The 24488-nt window shown below is 43.8% G+C and overlaps 1 protein-coding gene across 1 annotated transcript in view; it reads left to right on the top strand.

Moving 5' to 3' along the window:
* Positions 1–24488, top strand: part of LOC126354672 (F-box only protein 32) — a 499741-nt gene that overhangs the window by 137769 nt on the left and 337484 nt on the right. Inside the window, exon 2 of the mRNA XM_050004470.1 lies at positions 13799–13855. Coding sequence (XP_049860427.1) covers positions 13799–13855 — 57 coding nt within the window. The remainder of the gene's footprint in view (positions 1–13798; positions 13856–24488) is intronic.

Raw genomic sequence — 24488 nt, 5'->3', positions numbered from 1 at the left:
GGTAATAATATATGCTCTACATCCTCGGCGAAGATCGGGTTTCGGAATTTAGTGAGCAGCCCCTTCCGTTCAGTGCGCCGTCTATCTACAAGTGTGTCCTACTTCAAACTTTCTATGAGATTTGTAACGCTCTCGCGATGGCTAAATGTACCTGTCACGAATCTTGCTGCTCTTCTTTGGACCTTCTCAATCTCTCGAATCAGACCCAACTGGTAAGGGTCCCGTACAGACGAGCAATACTCCAAGACTGGACGAACTAATATATTATAAGCTATTTGCTTTGCTGAAGGACTGCATCGCTTCAGGATTCTACCAATAAACCGCAATCTAGAGTTTGCGTTACCCGTTACTTGTGTAATCTGATCATTCCATTTGAGATCATTTCGAATAGTCACACCCAGATAGGTGACGGATATTACCGCTTCCAAAGACTGGGCATTTATTTTGTACTCTTACATTAATGGGGATTTTCGCCTTGTTATACGCAGTAGGTTACACTTACTAATACTGAGAGATAACTTCCAGTCATTACACCACGCATTAATTTTCTGCAAATTCTCATTGATTTGTTTACAACTTTCGTGTGATACTACTTTCCTGTAGCCTACAGCATTATCGGCAAACAGTCTAATGTCGCTGTCAATACCATCAACCAGATCGCGTATGTAAATCGTAAAGAGCAGCGGACCTATTACGCTGCCCTGGGGCACACCTGATGTTAGGCTTGTATCTGTTGAAGTCACCCCATTCAGGACGACATACTGCTCCCGGTCAGTTAGAAAACTTTGTCCAACCGCATATGTCATCGAATAGACCGTAAGCGCGCACTTTTTGTAGCAAGCGACAGTGTGGAACTGAGCCGAGCGCCTTTCGAAAGTCGAGAAATATAGCATCAACCTGGGAGCCGGTATCTAGAGCCTGTTGTATATCATGCACAAAGAGAGCCAGCTGTGTCTCGCATGACCGCTGTTTCCTAAAAACGTTCTGGTTTCTGCAGATGAGCTTCTCAGAGTCTAGAAAGGTCATCATGTCTGAACACAAAATATGTTCCATGATTCTACATCAAATCGATGTCAGTGAAATTGGCCGATAATTATGTGCATCCGATTTTCTACCCTTTTTATAGACTGCTATGACCTGGGCCTTCTTCCAGTCCCGTGGAACTGTCCGCGTTTCCAATGATCTCTGATAGATGATGGATAAGAATGGTGCTATATTTGTAGCACAGTCAACATATAATCGTACGGAGATACCGTCTGGGCCAGATGTCTTCCTTGCGTCTAAGGATCTTAACTGTTTTACAATCCCAGATATACTAAACACTATGTCAGCCATCCTTGCGTTTGTTCGATAATTGAAGGGGAAAATGGTGCTGCAGTCCTCTACCGTAAACGAGTCTTTGAAAGCTAGGTTTAGAATTTCGGCCTTCTGTTTTATCATCATCAGTTAAATTACCCGTACTGTCAGCAAGGAAAGGTATTAAATTATTTGTAGCGTTAATAGATTTTACGTACGATCAAAATTTTTTGAGGTTATTTTTACAATCTGCAGATAAAATATTGCTTTCAAAATCGGTAAAAGAATCTCTCGTTGTCCTGACAGCTGCTTTCATTTCGCATAATTTCTGCTTGTCAGTGGGGCAGTGACTACGTTTGAAACTATTGTGCAAAATTCCCTTCTCTCTGAGCAACTTCCTAATATGTTTGTTGTACCAAGGTGGATCCTTTCCCTCCCCTATATTTTTCCTAGGCACATACTTCCCTAGCACATGGTGGACAATATCTTTAAATTCGTACCAAAGATACTCAATATCTTTGTGTCCCGCGGTGAATTTTATGCATTTGAAGCTGCTGTTTACTCCAGTGACTAACATCAGGTGCGGGCACCCTACGTGCAAGATGAACACACTAGAAAAAAAAATAATTTTATAATGTGCACTGTTTGTTGTCTTTGTGCCTGACAGAGCACCCGATTGTACAGGAGAAATTCAACAAAAGCGGAGGACATCAGGTGCATCCATGGGATCTGGATAGGACCGCTAATGTTCTCAATATGCGTAAGTGATTTGCAGACTAGAGTCACGAGCACTTGTAATTGTTCCTAACAATACTGTTAACTACTATAAAGTAACGTTGCGGGCCAGCCGGAGTGGCCGAACGGTTTTAGCCTCTTCAGTCTGGAACCGCACTACCGCTACGGTCGCAGGTTCTAATCCTGCCTCGGGCTTGGATGAGTGTGATGTCCTTAGGTTAGTTAGGTTTAAGTAGTTCTAAGTTCTAGGGGACTGATGACCTCAGATGTTAAGCCCCATAGTGCTCAGAGCCATTTGAACCATTTTTTAATATTGCGGGATTGCTATAAGGGACTATAGAGTGGTGAGTTATTTCGACTTGATGCAGTTAAATGTAGGTATAGGTTAGATAATTCGTATGTGTGTTTATGTATGTTCTTTTTTTTATAGCGTACGTTTTTGTCACGCCCTGTATACATGGTTGTTCTCAAGTAGCGCCACATTTTTAAAAGACTGCGCAAAAACTTTAAGGTATGCAGAAAATAGACATCAGTGGACAGTTGCAACTCTCGAAACTTTTAATTCACATTATAGCTGCTAAATATAGGCACCGTTTGTGATTCGGCATACGTCAATCTATGCTTTTTCCGTGGAAGGCATAGTCGACAGCAGCCAGCTTTGGGAATCTGCTCATTGGGTTGCCTACTACACTCCTGGAAATGGAAAAAAGAACACATTGACACCGGTGTGTCAGACCCACCATACTTGCTCCGGACACTGCGAGAGGGCTGTACAAGCAATGATCACACGCACGGCACAGCGGACACACCAGGAACCGCGGTGTTGGCCGTCGAATGGAGCTAGCAGCGCAGCATTTGTGCACCGCCGCCGTCAGTGTCAGCCAGTTTGCCGTGGCATACGGAGCTCCATCGCAGTCTTTAACGCTGATAGCATGCCACGACAGCGTGGACGTGAACCGTATGTGCAGTTGACGGACTTTGAGCGAGGGCGTATAGTGGGCATGCGGGAGGCCGGGTGGACGTACCGTCGAATTGCTCAAGACGTGGGGCGTGAGGTCTCCACAGTACATCGATGTTGTCGCCAGTGGTCGGCGGAAGGTGCACGTGCCCGTCGACCTGGGACCGGACCGCAGCGACGCACGGATGCACGCCAAGACCGTAGGATCCTACGCAGTGCCGTAGGGGACCGCACCGCCACTTCCCAGTAAATTAGGGACACTGTTGCTCCTGGGGTATCGGCGAGGACCATTCGCAACTGTCTCCATGAAGCTGGGCTACGTTCCCGCACACCGTTAGGCCGTCTTCCGCTCACGCCCCAACATCGTGCAGCCCGGCTCCAGTGGTGTCGCGACAGGCGTGAATGGAGGGACGAATGGAGACGTGTCGTCTTCAGCGATGAGAGTCGCTTCTGCCTTGGTGCCAATGATGGTCGTATGCGTGTTTGGCGCCGTGCAGGTGAGCGCCACAATCAGGACTGCATACGACCGAGGCACACAGGGCCAACACCCGGCATCATGGTGTGGGGAGCGATCTCCTACACTGGCCGTACACCTCTGGTGATCGTCGAGGGGACACTTAATAGTGCACGGTACATCCAAACCGTCATCGAACCCATCGTTCTACCATTCCTAGACCGGCAAGGGAACTTGCTGTTCCAACAGGACAATGCACGTCCGCATGTATCCCGTGCCACCCAACGTGCTTTAGAAGGTGTAAGTCAACTACCCTGGCCAGCAAGATCTCCGGATCTGTCCCCCATTGAGCATGTTTGTGACTGGATGAAGCGTCGTCTCACGCGGTATGCACGTCCAGCACGAACGCTGGTCCAACTGAGGCGCCAGGTGGAAATGGCATGGCAAACCGTTCCACAGGACTACATCCAGCATATCTACGATCGTCTCCATGGGAGAATAGCAGCCTGCATTGCTGGGAAAGTTGGATATACACTGTACTAGTGCCGACATTGTGCATGCTCTGTTGCCTGTGTCTATGTGCCTGTGGTTCTGTCAGTGTGATCATGTGATGTATCTGACCCCAGGAATGTGTCAATAAAGTTTCCCCTTCCTGGGACAATGAATTCACGGTGTTCTTATTTCAATTTCCAGGAGTGTAATTCGATGCGACAGTACGAAGCAAATCCATGGTCTACGTGTTCTGACGCAGCTGCCCCTGGTGGTGAGCACTGCATCTACGCCACGACGTGTATTGCGAATCGAAACTTTGCGAGAGGCTCCATCCTCTGATGTGAGTCATTCTTCTGTGTGTCTTGTTTTTGCGCAGGCGTCTTTGAATCCCTGTGGGTGCTTCTGAATGCCCCGGTATTTAGATGTAGATGCAGATGCAGTTCGGATTTGTATTTGATTTATGGGTAGTCGTCTCGTATTTGCGACTGGTAGCAGATATTTTTCTTATCTCGCATCGTAACGGAGTGCCGCACTTGTTTTACGAGACAGGCTGCGTGAAGGGAATCAGAAAGCACGCTGTGGCGGGCACGGCGCACCGGACAGCGAGCGTTCACCGCTGGCGTCGATTTCCGGGGGGCGCGTCCGGGCAGCTCCCTCCCACGCTAATTGCCGCCATTTGCATAGCTGATTGTCGGCGACCGGAGCACAGCCTGTCTGTTGGTTAGTCTGACCGCCGGCGGTACTGTGTGGGCGGCGGCGGTGAGCGTGGACCTCACAGGTGAGGCGGCGTTCAGACGGCTCGCTACACCAGTGGCGAGTGCCGGCTGCCAAACTAAGGCCAACTGCCGCCAAAACTCTTCTGCCTTGTTTCCTCAAAAGATCGCAGTAATTGTTTGCCTTTGGACGCTCACTATCTAGGTTATCAGCGTCCCAATATATTTTCCTTGGACGAGTGACCATTAAAAAACTGTCATCTATTCGTTTTGACAACACTAACAGACAAAACATAAAATAATTTTCAATTGAAGGTCCTGTAACTTAAAAGCTTAAATTTGGGCTGGCTGACCACTAATAGAAAAGGAAAAGAACGGCCTATCTGACAGCTGTTAAAACCTGTAATACACCGACCATACGAGACGCTTAGGCTGCAGCCCAGATACAATAGCCGATGGCGCCGGGCATGAAAACACACATGCAACTTGTGAAGCCACTGCCCTGAGGCATCGGTATTAGCAGTTGTCCCACTCAATCCCGCCACCATCGACACCATAATCCGAACAAAATTTAAGAAAAAAGTAATTTCCTTGGAATGCTATTGTTTTTAACGAGATGAAAAACAAATATTAAATTTTTGTAGGTGTTTAGCTAAACGACGAACTAATGAGTCAGTGGCACAGTTGGCTCTGTTTATTTCTAACAGTCTTATTTCATATAATGGCTATGGAATTCTCACTGCATTGCGAGTACTCACTGCAACTCCGTCTCAGAAAAGCAAGCCAACGCTCCACATCTAGGGTAGGCACTTCTTACAAAACTTGTTTCCCTTGCACAATTCCTCTTCTTAGCGACACTTGCTTCACCTTCACCATTTCAAATGAAATGCAGGTAGGATAAAATGCGAGCTCTATACTTCCTGTAAATCACTATTCCTGGACTCTGTGGTTCTCAGTTGACCGAAGTTGGAAGTCTTCAGGTTGCCAGTACTTTGTTGCTGTAATGAAGGAATGTCTGGTCTGTTGCGGGAACTACCCACAACGTTGAGAAGGCTTTTTCAGGAATTTTTTGTTTTTATTAAAATTAAACGCCATCTTCAGGCCCGTACACTTTGATGATATCAATTGTGTGTGGCTGAGTACGTACTCCACATGGATGCCCGCCATCAATGTCGAACACGTATTGGTCTCGCCGCGGACTTCTGGTACTCAGCCACACACAATTGATATCATCAAAGTGTACGGGCCTGAAGATGGCGTTGACGCAACGTCGAAATTAGTAGCCAAATAATTATGAAATCTTAAATACAGCTGGAGGAGTTTCATTTTAATAAAAATTATACCAGTTGAAGCACCACCATCATCCAAATTCAAATATGGATGTACGAAGATTTTCAGGATATATGTATGAGTATGCGATATGTATGTCTCAAATGTACTGTAATGTGTGCATGGTACAAAATATGTGCGTGATAGGTAAACTATCCGTGGAAGACACTATTATTACATTTGTTTAACAGTCTGTAATCTCCACTACATCGTGTCATACATTGTCAGTATACGAAAAAAAGGGCAGTATCTCTTGTAACCATTACTATAGTGTTACGAAGTAGAGATAATAGTGATGATCTTTTAAAAATAATTAAGTTTGTGACCAACACCCTTTCGTTTTTACCCCACATAGAATTTAATTTTACCTACACGTCGTATTGTTGGGAACCACTGGCTTAGAGACATTGCCTGACCACCGCCCCAAGGCTGTATTGCATGTCTGAACAGTTATCGGACAGGTTGTGCATCTGTACCAACATTATGAGGATGGAGTGAAAGCAGGGCTTTGGGGATGTAAAGGGGTTTTTCGAAGGCAAACAAGATGAATGAACTCGTACATAGGACACTGGACGTAAGTGCTTTATGGACGAGATGCAACTTGCATTCTAGAAATAGCTTCCTTGGACGTTGTTCGTACTATTCCTACTGTTACAATTGTCACTGGTTCGCAACAGTTAAGAAACTTGTTACAAAATAATTTGTGAAATGATAGGAGCGGGAGGCGAGTAGTAAGATGCCAAGCCACTTCACCAACATACCTTAAAAACAGATTTATAGCCGTCTGTAAATTAAACCAATAGATGATTGCTCTCTCTCAAACCAAGTTACAAATCAACAATTTCCGTGACTTGGAGACAATTATTTCTTACTTTATTTGACCAATGCCGGCAAGAGCACTTTATGAAACAATTTCGTATCAACAGCAAAGTCACCAGCTAGTTCACAAATACCTTCTCGGTTTACGAGAAGCAACAGGCTCTACCCACTTTTCCGTACTAGAATTATAAGCAATTCAGTGATTGTTCGTCCAGCTGATCTTTACGTAATGGTAATGCTTAAGTGAAAGGAACCCTCTTTAAAGCACAAAATATCTCAAGTACAATAAAACAACAACAACAGTAGCAGCAGCACGTTAGTTATATAAATATGCACAGCGTGCTAAAATACAGCCAGCTGAAGTTCTAACATTTCATAATGGGCGAAAGAAATTTTACAGCACAACATGGGCAAATTACTAATATCAAATCACTTACGTCAACCAGTTGTTTCACAACATATACTCTCCGTAGTGCAATACGGTCACAGAATAGCATGTAATATCGTAATTTTACTCGTACTTCTACTGTAACCAGGCTGTAGGAGACACTAATGCTTTAAAAAGCCTTTTAGCTACCAAACCAACAAACGGCTGCCGCTATTTGTGAAAACCAGTGAAACTGGCCCATCAGACTCGAGTATACTTCTCTCGTCGGGCTCTTAGCGATCACGCCGGCCACGCACTTTCACAGCGGACAACGCGCCCCTCACTTCACCGCCCTCTCGTTCGACCACTCAATCTGCCAGCAGCCAGCACCTCGCGGAGCATTCTCGCACCACCGCGGAACCAAATTTGAAGGACTCGAGAGCAACCGACAAGCGCTTAAATACTCTCAGACCAGCGTCTCTGATCGGAAGACTAAACCACGGTCGACCAGGGCGCTACTTTGGCTCAGTTTGAATTACCAGAAAAAGAACGTGAACTTGCAGAACTTTAGGAAATAGGATTCTCCTAATGGGGTACTCGACTTCGAGATAGAGAAGAAAACGCTTCTCTTGAAATTACCCACTATGACATAAAGGGTTAGTCACATGTCGTTAAGCGACGATAAATCAATTCATTGCTGTTTTACTATCCTAAATTTCCCTCGTGGAGGACTAGGGTTTGTGAAGTCTAGAGTATGAGCTTGTTAAATTGCCCGTTGCTGGAATGTGGTGAGAAGGGCCAGCTGCAAGCTTTACGCCACGGGTGGTCGAGGAGTTTATTTTCGGGAGGTTCCCCCGAATTACCACAAGGATAGTAGAGCAATGAGATAGCAGGTAATTGTGCTCCGATGCTGGGATACCACAAAGTGCCTTTTCAGGCCTGTCCAAACTACGAGTGACCCGGGGAGGGGGGGGGGGGGGGGGAGTAGAGGACCAGAAACGTTCACAGTGTTTCCTAGAAGCATCTGCAGATAATGAGCAACAGCCATTTTACCGTACACAGCATGAGAAACGAGCTGCGTGTGAGCTCATCCAGCGCCAACATCTAGTCGGTTTACGGAGATTCTCTTCAGCAGGCGCTTTTGGAGAAAATTCTCCAGACTTCCCCCGCGTTATAGAAGGCGCCGCGGAGTAATTCCCGGTTGTCAAGGTTGCAAAACTGACGGTTCCTCCCCTCCAAATAGTAGCGTTCAAGAGTGGGATGGAAGACAGATTGGAAGACGCACTTCGTTTTCACCGCATTTCCTTGTTGTGTAGCAATCTTCCACATAGCATTCAGGTGCCTTCAACATTTATACAATATTTTGAAAACAGACAGAAATTTTGTCCCACTACTGATTACTGTATTTCTGTTTGTAATTCGATGCTTAGTCAGTTTTATTCTTGACATAGTGAATTGTCACCGTAGTTTACCTTTGTCTGTGAATCATTTTTAAGGATCAATAACTTAAAGGTTAATTTTAACAAATATTACCATTTTCTGTCCTGTGATTCTCTCATGAGGCACCCTTTTCCTTCTCAACAAATGTAAGTAGTTCTATACGACTGCATTGTGGTCTCGCTGTATCGACATTTCGGTGTAAAACGCGTTACCATTACGAGGAACATTTTCGGTAAACCAGGAAAGGTAACTTTTTATAAATTTTTTAAGGTTTCTTCTCTTTTTTTTTTTTTGTAATTACGCTTCACCTGCATCTGCACTAAGCAACGTGAGTGGTTATCATTGCAAAAGTCAGTCTGTGAGGTTGAAAGCTACAAGGTATAGAACAGCTTGTAGAATTGTTTTGAGTTCGCTAGTGTGGCAGACAGCTTGCCCTCACTGTCGACTCACGAAGCACAGCGAACAATACGCATAAGCGCCACGCTACAACACTAACTTGGAGATGCAAGAATAGAAACCTTAACCCTCGCAATGCCAAACTATTTTCCGTAACTTGTATTACCTGGGGGGGGGGGGGGGGTTTCTTTGTGTCCGCCATAAAAAAATTAAAAATTGAATAAAATTCATCGCTTGCTCTTCAGTTACATTAATAACGTACTTTTGAAATATCTATTGATGCATAATCAGGAACCGGAACCTGAATATTTCTTTTAAAACTGTTTTCATAAATGCAAAAAAAAAATTGTTGAAATGGCTCTGAGCACTATGGGACTTAACATCTAAGGTCAGCAGTCCCCTAGAACTTAGAACTACTTAAACCTAACCAACCTAAGGACATCACACACATCCATGCCCGAGGCAGGATTCGAACCTGCGACCGTAGCAGTCCCGCGGTTCCGGACTGAAGCGCCTAGAACCACACGGCCACCGCGGCCGGCTCAAAAATGCATTTTATAACTTTCACTTACTTCGTCATTTAAGTTTAACAAGTCCCATTATCTTAACAAAAATTAGTAGTAAAAGTCGTTATAGTACTATTGAAGTACACTTTACTATAATTAAAAAATATTACAAAAACGTAAGGTAATATAGCTTAAGTACATAACATAGTTTTGTGAGAGGAGTTATTCACTACTTTCTTCGGAATCTACTTCACACTTGGAACATACAACAGTTTTTCTCCTGTGTTTACCATATGTGCATATCTTACAATTGTTGCACATTATTGTTGTTATGTTAACTTTGTTGTACCTTTCTGGTCTTGAACGGCTTTCACTAACACACAAATGACATCTACCTTTATCTCTATGAGCTTTCTTTGCACCGAAGTTCTGCTTAATTTTCCATCCGAGAATACCTTCCATACTTGAAATTACAGGCTTTAGCATTCCTGCAATATTTGTAGCCTTTTCTTCAGTGTGTGGTTTCGTGAGCTGTAGTCCCAGTTCTTGAAGAAAAAGTCGTCGCTTATTTGGCTCTTTCTTATTCTAGTCCGGCAAGTTCAACAAAAATAGTGTATAACTATAGACCGCTGTTGTGTCCACAAGAGTACAGAAAACCACACGGCGGCCACCTTCTTGTAGGCCTCCTAGTTGAATATTTCCTCACTATTTGATCTATCATGCCAACGTCACCTTTAGTCTCATTATAATATTAATTTATAACTTTTCTTCATAGTGTCAGTAGGTGAACCAATTAAAGCGTCATAATGTTGAGATGATAGAAACAGTAGATTTCTTTGTTTTTCACGGGGGTATAACAAACAGTTATGATTGGAATACTTCCTGTCCTAGTATCACTGAAAGCAAATGTTCTAGAATGTAAGTCTCGTCTTGAGATACCTTTCAGTTCTTGAGGTATATGTTTCCTATTAGTTCCCACGAAAGTTAACTTGTGATTTCGCCCCGAATTATATATAGGAACCACCAGGCGTTTGACCACAACTTCAGCGGAATTTGACTGTGTTATACCTTCATTTCTTTTCCCAGCGTAAGGCTCCATGCTGATAATAAATCGGGTTTTAGCGTCTGAGAGGATGTGTATAAGGTATTTACCAGGTTCTTTCCTCATGAACACCTTGAAATGTGGTTATTGTTCTGTGGCAGGTGTCCCTTCATCAATAACCGTGTGCTTCCCAACAGAATAATATTTAGGCAGTAATTCATTCATTTTACCAAAACCTTCTCGTACTGCAGCAAACTTATCACGTTTCGTGCGATCGCTTGGCGACTCTCTGGTCATTAAATCTTACTGTTTTACTAGGCTGCTAGAATTTGGGTCGGTTCATGGTAGCAGTATAAACAAACCTTCCTGAAGCGTAGGACCATAAATCTGTAACAGATGACTTACTGTCATTTTTTCCCCCATAACAACAAGCAGTCCTATGTATGACATGAATTCAAGTCTGCCTGCCTCGGGTATTTTCTGCCTCAATGCCTATTCATTGGTATGCTTTATTATGATGTTGACAAATGCTGGAGACCAAAGCTTTTCAAATGATGCTCTTATTGTTCCTACTTTACATTCGTCTCTTATGCCTTCTCTTTCTGTCACTATGTTTTGTGCTACTCGTCTTCTAATGTGAGGAGGCTTGGAGCTATAAATTTTTCCAGTATTTGCCACTAAACTCGCAAGAAGGGTCGTCATCAGTTTCAGATGCCCGGAGTTCATCCTCAGCGTCTGTAGGTACTCCATCGCTGTCCACATCCTCGCGCACGACATATTCCTCTTCAGATTCACTCACTACATCGTCACTTTCACCAATTCAATTTGAGAATCTGTAGATTCTTCCAAAACCTCTGATATTTTTCTGTCAGTAAATAGCTGTCGGTACATTTGCAGTCACAGTTGTTTCTAACACTAGACAAGTGCCACTGAACAGGAAACAAAGAACCAAAGGAAATGAATCATTGTTGAGACCATTGTTACTGTCAACCCAGAGAAATATAATATCCATGTGTTCTAAGGTCATGTAATGCTATTATTTGTGGAGTAAGACGACAGTTGTGTGAAGTCGCATCTACTACCAAGGAGGGGGGGGGGGGGAGACTTTATGACCACCTCCCTTAAAATTTCCGATCAAGCTTAAACGAAAACAATCATAGAATATGGAAGAAGAGCCGGCCGCGGTGGCCGAGCGGTTCTAGGCGCTTCAGTCTAGAACCGCGCGACTGCTACGGTCGCAGGTTCGAATCCTGCCTCGGAAATTTCCATTACCAATCTCTAAAGTTCAAAGGAAAAAAGAAACTGTTCGGTGGATCCTCTCCTAAAAAGAGGTTATAAAGCTGCGGAACTGACAAGCATCCACCAAATGGAAATGCACAAAGAGTCAAGTTATAAGAGGCAATCAAAAAAATTCCATTTCGAAAGCCGCTACAGTCCGGAATCGGAATGCTAATCGGGCAAAATCGCCGTGTGCATCGAGGCATCTCACCGACGAACCAGGTTGATGATACCCGTTTGGTAAAACACCGCATCCTGCTGCATGAAGAGGTCAGTAACTACCTGCTGCACATCCTTATCCAACAGGAATCGTAAACCCATCAAGGGACCAAACGCTTGATAATCGTGTGGGGACTATAGGGAGGATGCTGAGTTGGCGAAACTTCTCCGTTACATTTGCTGTATGGGGACGTGCGTCGGGAAGCAGCAGCGCGCAACATGGCACACCATTCCACAACGGAGGTTTTAGACAGACATGCTGTCCCATACACATTCTTATTTCTCCGTTGGATGTCAGCTGGTGTTTCTCCTTCCGCAGCCAAGAAAAGAATATCGACACGTTCGCATTGTTCGGACGCATTTGGTAATAACGGCGCCATAGTCCACGTTTCCGCATTTAACCGCACGTTCGTCAGAAAGACACGAATGCCACACTGATCCCTTGTCTACATGTCGGTGCTTATATACCACCATCTGTGTCGCTCTATGTTGCAGCAACACCATCAAACGGAAACTTTTTGATCGCCTCTTATATAAGAGATGGGAAAAGTTAAGGCTTCTCCCTACAGTATAAGGGGCGTTCAAAAAGAAACGAACCGGAGGTATAATTACAGAAACCAGTACCTATATTTTAGAAGTATTGACCCTGGCTGTTAAGACGCTGGTCCCACTGTGACAAGGTGATGAATGGCTGTCCCATAAAATATCCGGGGCTGCGATGTTAACCAGTTCCGCACGTACAGCTGGACGTCGTCGTCCGAGGTGAATCTTTTGCCTCTTGGAGCCTTTAAGGGACCCCATTCTGATTCACTTCCTGCAGAGCGGGACAACAGTGAATGCCCAGCGTTACTCGCAGACCTTGACCACCCTTCACCAAGCGACCAGATCAAGCCAACACAGTCGTGGCACGCCCGCAGAAGTTCAAATGGAGGTTCTCGGCCACCCTCCATACAGTCCGGACTTTTTTCGCTGTGATTACGCCATTTTTGGTCCTCTTAAAAAGGCTCTCAGGGGCAAACGATTCACCTCGGACGACGACATCCAGCTATACGTGTGGACCTGGTTATTATCGCACCCCTGGGAATTTTATGAGACAGCCATTCACCGCCTTGTGTCACAGCGGGACCAGCGTCTCAACAGCCAGGGTCAATACGCCTAACATACAGGTACTGGTTTCTGTAGTTATGCCTCCAGCTCTTTTCTTTTTGAACGCCCCTTACATGTACCCAACGTGAATTCCATAAGACGTAACAAGCCTTTCAATTCATGGACAGTTTAAGACATAAAAACGAGATATTCGGCAAAGACATTACGCAAAATTAGCACGTAATTTTGTTGTATGTTTAATTCTCTTACATTGTGAATCAGCAGAGATATTGAAGCAAGCACAGTTTTTTTTAATGGAGCAATGCCCTTTCTAACAGCACTCAGAAACTCTTGAAGAAAGGGTGCAGAGATAAAATACTTATTTAAAGGAGCATATTGACTGTTTTAGTATTAAATAAAACACACAGAAAAAAACAGTTTTCTGATGTACAACGTAACAGCACAGTAGCTCCAAGTCAACAGCGTACAATACCATACGTTCCTTTCGTTGATGCGTTCGTTATCGGTATTGCAAATGGAAAATCTTAGAATGTTTAGGGAACTGCTGCGCTTTGCCCACAACCCAGCATTTGAACGTAACTGCGGAATTGCCAGTATTGTTGCTGAAATAAAACTTATGTCTCAGAGCGTGGTTTCATTTGTTCCAGATGCGGCACCACGGCCCTCGGAACGTTCAGCGCAGACCTGAGCTTCTCCAACAGGTGGTAAGTCAGCTTCCGTAGCACACCGTGCACCGGGAACCAGGGAAACGCTCTTGTCTCGGTTGAGACGTCATTTGAAACATCCTCAGTGATCAGATTGTGTTATAAACGTCCGGTGGTTGGCATGTGTGGTTTTAACAAATTATCCATCATCGCAACCGAGGCAGCTAACGCACACTTGGGCGTTGGTTTTGGCGTTCGACTCTGATCCAAATCCTGGTGATGGAAGTAGTTTTCACTGCTAGCATTTGACCGGGAAGGGAAGAGAAAAAAATATGGTGGAGAATTCTGATCACTATACCTCGAACAAATGACCAGGGTTAAATTCCGAAACTCTCCACAGTGTCTGAAGGAACACTAGCTTGTGGACTTGTGACACTGCTGACGGCGGTACGTCCGATGGACGGGGATGTTGAGCACTGCGGCCCCCTTCGCCCTACTAGTAAGGAGTAGCACCAGGTTTTAAAATATTTTCATTGTATCACTACTACCACGACCGTTACCAGCACGATCAACACGTATGTATTGAGTGTAGAGTCATGATGCGTGTGGAACTGAATTTTGTTGTTTACGATTATCATGATTATGGTTCAAATGGCTCTGAGCACTATGGGACTCAACTGCTGTGGTCATCAGTCCCCTAGAACTTAGAACTACTTAAACCTAACTAACTTAAGGACATCACACACATCCATGCCCGAGGCAGGATTCGAACCTGCGACCGTAGCAGTCGCCCGGTTCCAGACTGCGCGCCTAGAACCGCGAGACCACCGCGGCCGGCTATCATGATTATCATAAACGACACTTACTAATAACATACACTAACAGAAATCTCACATAAGACAATACTCTTACCACTGGGTGCGAATTAAGAAACCTCTAGGGCAGTGGTTCCCAACAGGTGGTCCGCGGACCCCCGAGTTTCCGCGAGCTATGCCAGAAGGGTCCGCAAGATGCTATTAGAATAAAAAATATATTAAATATATTTCGTATGATAACAGATTTATTTGGCCGCTTCCTGCATGAGCAGAGCTTTATCGAACCCTGTCTTCTGCGTCTAGCGTCTTCCTAGAGCCAACTGACACTAGCACACTGTAGCGCAAAACTAGAATTACATAGAGGCATGTAGTTCTGCTGTATGCCTCTTTGCAGCTAACAACTGACAATCACTTTACACAGAAACTCTCATTCCAGATGACAATCGGTCATTATTATTTTAAGGAGTTTGTTATACTAAACACCCAGATTTGAAGACAAAGATTTTGAGCAATAGTCAAAAATTTAGCAATAACAATGGTGGCTAAATTGAAAAGTTTTAAGCTCAACATTTTTTCAGTATGAATGTGTCAATGTTTTTTCTAAGTACCAGAAATAGAAAACGTATAAAAAGACTCAATTTGGCTTTTTAGGTACTTGATACTGTGATATGACAAGGCACCAATCATGCTAGATGAAGGGGTCCTCGAGAAAATTTTGTTGGGAACCCCTGCTGTAGGGAATGTATGAATCAATAGTACCAAATTGCATTTACTTATACAAGGTGGTCGGAAACAGTCTGAAAAGCTTGTAAGAATGTTGAAGGACGTAGATCTGAGAAATAATTGTTAAGGAAAATATTAAATACCTTACACCGAGTTATTTACCATTGAAGTTAGCCAATCAGGTCGTCTCGCACGCAAATTCAAGCAGCCTGCCAGAGACAGAGTCACCAAATTTGTTCTCATCAAGCCGATCCAGCGTAGCTTTTGCTCATGTAGTTTCAGTTTATCACTTTCAAAAGAGACACAGTGTAACTGTTAATGAGCATCTGAGCAAGCTGTAATTCATGGACTCTCAGACGTCTGTGCATTACCGCATTTTACCTCGTGCAACTGCTTTTAATTGCGCGCGCAACAACCTGATTGGCTAACTTCAATGCTAAATAACTTGAAACGGCGCGACTTAACGGATGTTTTTCTTAACACTTCTTCCTCTGCAACACACAAGTTTTTCAAGCTGTTTCTGACCAGCTTGTATATGCTTTAGCTATTATTATTATTTTGAGCATTTCCTCATTACAGAGGCTTACCTCCAACATAATAATTTACTTGGAAATTACACTACAAACAAACGTTCTTAGACTATATTTTGAAAACATTCCTCCTGGTGTTTCGATCTTGTGTGTCTTTTTCCTCTGCGCCCATTCTCCTCATTGTGTGCTGTACATTTTGGAGCCAGGTGGTCATAGGTCGTCCTCCTCTTCTCCTCTCCGGTTCCCACTCCAGTATAAATTTTGGTATTTTGGTTCTCTCCATTCGTCGTACATGCCCATACCACTGTAATTTCTTCCTATCCATTAAGTCATATATTCTTTTTTTTACTTCCATTCTCCTTATTATTTCAGTTTTCCTTATCTTTTCTTTCCTGGAGATTCTTGCCGATCTTCTCCAGAAGTCCATCTCTAGAGCTTGTAATTTTTTAATGTGCTTCATTTTAATTGTCCAGGTCTCTGCTCCATACAGAACCACACTCTCTAAAATGGATTTGTATATTAATTTTTTAGTTCTGCTCATTACATTCCTGCTCCATAAGACTGAGTTAAGCATCCCAATGACCCCCCGTCCGCTACTAATACTGACCCTGATTTCCCAAAGTTCTAAAATGGATCCCAAATAACAGAGAGTGTTTATCTTTTTGATTTTCTTTCCTTCAATGTATAGCTCATCTGAATCATTAGTCAAGTATTCTGCTTTTTGGTAATTAATCTTCAAAATCCAAGTTTTGTATGCTGCTGCTAGTTGATTGCACATATAGCTAGCATCCTCCCCATCTTGTGCTACGACTACTTGATCATCAAAAACAATATATGTTGTAGGTTAGCTCCATCTCTTATTTCTAATCCGATACTCTTACATTTATGAGACCATGTTCTAAGGCTAATATCTATATAGATTTTAAATAATGATGGTGACATGGGACAGCCCTGTAAAAGGTATTTGCTTGTTCTAAATTTCTGTGAAAGTTTATTACAAACTTTCACTTGGCAAATGTTATCTTTATACATCTGTTGTATTATTTTAATCAAGGAAGGGTTTATGTTTGCCACATGTAGTGCTCTCCAAAGTAATTTTCTTGGAACAGTATCATACGCTTTTTCTAGATCTATGAAAATTAATCCCACATTTTTTTTTTTATTTTTCTCTATGTTTCTCCAAAATCACGTTCCAATTTCTTTACTGTCCCTCATTTAGTCTCCTGGTGGTTTATCGTTCAACAGTCATTCTCAGAACACTTTATCTAGACGACCCTTGACTGTCAATGAGCTTCCTTATTGCTGACGTAAACGGACGAGTCGCAGGGCAACAGTTGTTATCGAACTTCAGTCGCTGCCTCCAAATGAAAATCTTCGTTAGTAGCCGAGAACTCGTTATTGGGTAATTATCCGGTCGAGCCCTTGTAATTAGTTCCCCTAATGGGTCCTCGAAATCCTCCCTCAGCAATTAGTGCCACAGCGACCCTCTTCTAAACGCCGCTCGATAAACGTGACTCCCGAATACCAGCGAAAGCCCTCACAATGTGCCCCAACTCATATTTATACAGTAGCAACAGAAAAGCTATTGTTTACACCTGCACTTGAAGGCGGACGCAGACTGTCACGAGGAAGTCTACTTAACAAGTTTCGAGAACGAGCTTTAAATGGTGAATCTAGGAGTATACCACAACCTTTCACATATCGCTCTCGTAGGGATTGCGAGGTCAAGGTTAGATTATTTACAGCGCGCACAGAAGTGCAGAAGCGTTTTAAGCAGTTATTCTTCCCGCGCTTGGGACGGGAGGAACCCCTACTAACTGATACAGTGGGGAATGCCCACTGCCGTGCTCTTCAGTGGTTTCCAGAATATGGAAGTAGATACTCATAACCTGCAATGGTATTACGTGCGTGACAGAATTTTGAATTCCAAAATTTTTGTTCTCTGCTTCTCAAGTTGCTTTCACAGAGATCATTTCAGGAAAAAGTTCTTCTTCATCATAAATTTATTTGTCATCACAATACGAAAAAGCAGACAGTCCCATTCTACTAACACAAACTTCAGAACTTGAAACTCTCGTAAGTAGATGTCAGGTAGCAAATATTTGAACATCACAAGTATACATTTTTAATAAAAGGGAAATAAAGCAAGATGAGTAGGAAGGACAATTTACATTCACGTTTAGAAGTTAACTGATCCCTGAAGGCCATAAGTTTTAGAAACTGACATTTTATTATGCTTAAAGATTTACAACAAATAATAAAAATATTCTACAATGCAAATCAGTATTAACATTAATCACAAGCGGGTACCATAAGCCCCACAAACATGACGACGGGAGCGGTCGCCCTTCGAGCAAATAACATTGGAGCAACCTTAAAACAGCAATCAGTCTAAAACAGAAACAAGATACCGTTTACACCCTTACACATACAAAAATTTTACAGAAAATCAGTTAATCAAACGGGGTTAACGTTCGAGCGAACTTATGGCTTTTATTCCATTTTGTCAAATGACCCAAAAATTAAAAAAACGGGAACAACCTTATTAAACTAATAAAAGTACGTAAATAAAATTAGGTCCAAAAGCGACAACTGCACTACTAAACATGACCATACATTAAAATTTCGCTCGAAACCGTAAGTATTGAATAACAGATCGGAAATTCATAGCTCAAAATTGCAGTGCTTTTGCATTAAGGCAGTTTACAACAAGAAAGACAACGACTCCTTAAGAAATACACTCAAATTACTAAACTCAGTTCTCGCTATTTAACCAACCGCCATTACTGGCTTCACTAAACGTAGTGCATAGGCATCACCCAATCCTATATAACAAGAACGGATGCTCACCATAAAATCCAAGTCACGTAAGAACTCCTTGGTTTTGGTTCCCAAATAACTTTCCATCCACCGTGGAATTATGTGGAAAGTTCTGTAAGGTGTCAGGCAAATCCAACACCTTCCATGGAAACCCTGACATAATAAGCAAATCTACTAGTATGTCACATAGCTCCGAATAAATCGTGACATTAAATTAACCAAAGTAATACAAGTAACGAGTGAGCAAATGGAATGCCACAGACTAACACAAGAATGCCTAAATGCATGTCTTACCTTTCCACCGTGAGGCAGACGCAGTTCCGAGGGGAGAAACGAGGACAGAAGCCGAGAGCAGAACCGTGTTAAGCTAGAAGGCCCTACGATAAGGGAAGGTCTGGACACCTACGGCGCCAGCTAACCAGTAGGGCCACACAACCCGCACGTTTTAGCGTGAGATTTTTTCGCGTCTCAGGTACGTCAAGGACCACCCCCCAGCCCATGTTAAAAGATAGAGCCCTCCAGAAGAACAGTATAGATCTTACGATAACGCTAAAAGGACCACACCAGCTGCAGGTTTTAGCGTGAGACTTTTTAGCGTCTCTGTTACGTTGCAAACTTTAAAAACATTGCCCCACCACGAAAAGTATAACGTTTCTCATTGGATAGACAGAATTTTTGTAGGCGGAGCTTAAGGTTGACATTGAGACCCTGATTGGTCAGATGAAAACATAGCCAGATAGTTTTTTTAAACTAACTTCGGTAAATTGTAGTAAGGAGAAGTTAGAGGAGAGTTAGTTCCGAGATGGCGAGCTGGATGGCTGGTGCGCCGGCCACTGTCGCCCTGACGCTGCCTAAACACCGACAAGGTAATGAACGCACGCGATGCTGCATTTTTGAGCGCAGAACTTCACTCAGAACTGCAGAAGTCTCATCTGTTACACCCCCTTTTTGCGTAATACTAGTGTCGATCGTTAATTAAAACTCATGGTGTTCACATTTGCCACTTGAAGAAAAGATCTGAAACGCGATGATTTTTCTTTTATATAGTTATTGAGAAGCCACATCAGCCACTGTAATTTTCGACAAGTTAAATAAGTAATTAAAGATAATTGAGGGTCACTGTAGACCATTTTGATAGTTTTCTCTTTTGTGAAACTTAAATTAAACCTAGATTATAGATGTGATATGGCATAGGTCATCCTTCGATCGATTGTAGAACTTGGAAACCCACTCAGGGAATATTCGTTCACATTTTTGTTGAACGCAGTTGGTTTTTACCATCCTCTATTAAAACATTTCCTTTTATCAATAGTGCAATTTATAAACAATGTTTTGTGAGTAGAATAAACTTAACTGCTTTTTCGACGTTATTTTACCAGCTAACTAAAAATAGGAAAGCCTTGAACCCTTTCCACTATATTTAGTTAGTATTAAGATTCTTTTACAGGGAGTGCAGTGGAGCTGACGCTGAGATCATTAAGTATTTGGTTATATCATCGCTAGTCTCACTGAACTCGTCTGAATTCTACATGTCATGTGTAGTCTGGCGTCTCCTTACCAGCAACAAGTCCCAGGTTCAAACTAGTTAATTCCCTAAAACACACGCTCAGAGCGTCGTTGCGCGAAAGTGGTAGGGAGACACGATATAGTACAAACAGACACCACCATGAATGTTTAGAGTTCTAACAGAGGGTCAGCACCTCATTCCGTGCCGCGGCGGTCTTGTAGTTCCGACAGCACGGGCCAACACTTTACCTAGCTACACCCAAAAAAACGTGTGTGAAATCTTATGGGACTTAACTGCTAAGGTCATCAGTCCCTCAGCTTACACACTACTTAACTTACACTATCCTAAGTACAAATACACACACCCATGCCTTAGGGAGGACTTTAATCTCCGCCGGGACCAGCCGCACAGTCCATGACTGCAGCGCCTCAGACCGCTCGGCCAATCCCGTGCGGCTACCCACACCCACTTGGCTGGAATCTAGTGTTTAATTCCTAGCTCCTCCTGAGCTCTGATGCACACTTTCAGGCAACGCACAATCCTGCTTTACTGCGAAGAGCCCAAAGATGAGTCTACTGCCGACAATTCTCGCAACATCACAGATGCGAGCAGAAAGACAACTGCTAAGAGGCAGTCTCTTCTAGCGTTCATGAAGGCTTCGCGCAGCTCCTCGCCAAACTTAGCGGAGAGACGGAACACGTACGACACCGTTAGCCTCTCTGAAACAAATAGAGATCTTCTCAGAACAACCGTCTTCAGATTATATCTCCGAATTCAACTTAGCCCTTTCTGACCCTCTGGTTACAATTGTGTTCACTAACTTTTACTGTGTCTTAGCTGCAACGGAAGTATTTTTTCCTGGTGGAAATTCGAGGTACACATTTGTGACTGTTGAATCTTTTCATCATGCGCAAGTTCTGCCAACTGTTGGACTTCACTATAAGAAGTATCAGGAAGTTATTGTAGCAGTGCGCAGGAGTTCGTGACCACCAGAATACACAGATGTGATGGGTTCGCTATTCCACTGAATATTGTTGTTGTTATTTTGTATGTTAATTATTGAATGATAATGTTACTATTTATTACAGTAGAGAATATTTCTTAATTAGTTACTTCAGCCCATAAAATGAAGTCAAGTGTACGAAGAAAGTTTTGAAAACGAGTACATTTTTTTGTAGAAATCTTGTATCTAAAATCGTTATAAACTCACGTAGGAGCATTGCCGCATAGAGAAAAATTTTCCTTCCTCCAGCAAAAATTCAGGTACTGCCAAACAGTACATCACCAGCCAGAAGCAAGAGGGTTGCCATGCGCCACCGACTCCGCCAGGTATTCATGGTCTGATAAAAAGATCGAAGCCGGTCACCTTATTAAGTAAGTTATGCGATCAAGATTGTTTCCAGTTTATTTATACTGGTGTTTAACGTCCCTTCGACAATGAGCTCATTAGGGACGGAGCAAACGCTCAGATTAGAGAAAAATGGAGAAGGAAGTCGGTCGTGTCCTTTCGGAGGAATCATCCCGGTACTTGCCTTAAACTGTTTAGGGGAATCAGGATGACGGGACACGGGTTTGAAACATCGCGCCCTCCTGAATGCGAGTTCAGTATGATAACCACTGCGCCATCTCGCTCGGTATTGGACCTCTACTTCAAGTAACTGTTCTTGTGCTTCCTGTTCAATAAACATGACGTTCACCACATCACAATATCTCCCCCCCCCCCCCCCCCACCTCTCTCTCTTGCATCCGCAGCTTCTGGTCTAGTGACTAGCGTTGCTGCCTCTGGATCTCGGGGTCCCGGTTTCCAGTCCCGCCCGAGTCCGTGTTCTTCTCCGCCCTGGGACTGTGCTGTCCTCATCATTTTATCATATTTCGGGAAAAGTGGCGAGACTGCACTGAGAAAAGGTTGGGACTTTGTACGGGAGCTGATAACCACGCAGATGAGCGCCCCACAAACCAATCATCATCATCATCATTATCTCTCATGTGAAAAGCATTAGTCAGCAACAAAGTCCAGCCGTTACGTTTTAATACGGGAGCTTTCGATCGTAGAAAACTGGTAATTACTGCATCGGACCGCCGACGCATTTGGTTACATTGCGTTGTCGGCTGCAACATTGTCTAGTTAATATCTGCGTCTACGGCAGTGACCTCGCTCAGCCGCTCCGTGAACAAAGGCCAACGGTGAAGGAGGAGACGAGTTCTGAACCGACGACCCTCAGCGGCGCGACTCTGCGATCCGGATATAACCGGTTCGGCTGCACGGCCGCAGACAGCGGCCAAGCGGTAGGCTGCGCGGGTGCCAATGGATCAGACATACCGCCTTCCGTAAATAATGCCGGCTCCCTCACCCACACGCCTCGTTTTCCTGCGGTTCTCTGCACGTCCTGCACTGAAAACTTATCTCCTCAAAATGATGATTTGTTGTTCATGTTCCCAACAAAGGTTGAGGGGGAGCAGCGTGATGTTCCAGGGCCTGGAAGGTAGGCAACAGCGGTAACTCGGACGTAGTTCGTAGTTAAAGGCGTTAAGGGGAGCAGACCCAAAACATAGCTTTAAATAACGAGAGACAACGTTTTCGGTTTCTGAAAAGCTGATTGATATTCAACCAGGTGACATCCAAATGGTGCACTATTTCGACGACCTGACTTGCATTTTAAGGTAGCCTGATGATTGACTCATCTACCGCTGGATGCCATCTTATGGAGGGTGTTTCAAAGTCTCTGCATCAAACCTCTAACGGCAATGATCACGTTCACGAGACGTGTTTCTCATCGCAAAGTACGCCAACTGGCGTCCGTCGTGGTTGGTGCACGCCTGAAACCACGTGCTACATCTCACAGAACCTAATGTGCTCCTCGTCGTGATCTGAGACGTCAGCGCTCTCCAGCGGCAGTGTGCGGAATCCGGGGTATAAATCACACTGTTTCTTCACGAAAATGGTCGCGCATTATCGTGTAAAATGGTTCCGTTAATTCTTTGCGATTGTTGAAGAAAGCAGCAGAATGGCGGAGAATATCGTGGATTCTTCGATGGGTTGAACAGCGAGCAATGCTGTAGATCGATTTAAGGCACATACTAGTAAAAATTATAATGCTAACTTAACTGAATCTTCTTCCCATTTTCGCTTTTAACCTATTGGATATACGACTGATTACTGTCAGACGCAGGTTTCATGTCCGTTATACTACGAGGTGCATTCAAGTTCTAAGGCCTCCGATTTTTTTTTCTCCGGACTGGAAAGAGATAGAAACATGCGCATTGTTTTAAAATGAGGCCGCGTTCATTGTCAATACGTCCCAGAGATGGCAGCACCGTACGGCAGATGGAATTTTACCGCCAGCGGCGAGAATGAGAACTGTTTTAATTACCAAATATGATCGAAGCAGACTAAATCAATTAAAATTTGTGCCGCGGCCGGGACTCGAACCCGGGTCTTCTTGCTTACTTCTTGTTTTAATTACTTAAAATGGCGACGTTTTCCTAACTTGAACAGCGTGCAATCATTCGTTTTCTGAATTTGCGTGGTGTGAAACCAATTGAAATTCATCGACAGTTGAAGGAGACATATGGTGATGGAGTTATGGATGTGTCGAAAGTGCGTTCGTGGGTGCGACAGTTTAATGAAGGCAGAACATCGTGTGACAACAAACCGAAACAACCTCGGGCTCGCACAAGCCGGTCTGACGACATGATCGAGAAAGTGGAGAGAATTGTTTTGGGGGATCGCCGAATGAATGTTGAACAGATCGCCTCCAGAGTTGGCATTTCTGTGGGTTCTGTGCACACAATCCTGCATGACGACCTGAAAATGCGAAAAGTGTCATCCAGGTGGGTGCCACGAATGCTGACGGACGACCACATGGCTGGCCGTGTGGCATGTTGCCAAGCAATGTTGACGCGCAACGACAGCATGAATGGGACTTTCTTTTCGTCGGTTGTGACAATGGATGAGACGTGGATGCCATTTTTCAATCCAGAAACAAAGCGCCAGTCAGCTCAATGGAAGCACACAGATTCACCGCCACCAAAAAAAATTTAGGGTAACCGCCAGTGCTGAAAAATGATGGTGTCCGTGTTCTGGGACATCGAGGGCGTAATCCTTACCCATTGCGTTCCAAAGGGCGCTACGGTAACAGGTGCATCCTACGAAAATGTTTTGAAGAACAAATTCCTTCCTGCACTGCAACAAAAACGTCCGGGAAGGGCTGCGCGTGTGCTGTTTCACCGAGACAACGCACCCGCACATCGAGCTAACGTTACGCAACAGTTTCTTCGTGATAACTTTGAAGTGATTC

The sequence above is a fragment of the Schistocerca gregaria genome, chromosome 3 (genome assembly GCF_023897955.1).
Source record: "Schistocerca gregaria isolate iqSchGreg1 chromosome 3, iqSchGreg1.2, whole genome shotgun sequence".
Taxonomy (NCBI): domain Eukaryota; kingdom Metazoa; phylum Arthropoda; class Insecta; order Orthoptera; family Acrididae; genus Schistocerca; species Schistocerca gregaria.
Note: the sequence above shows the minus strand (reverse complement) of the source record. Positions and strands in the feature narration are given on the sequence as shown.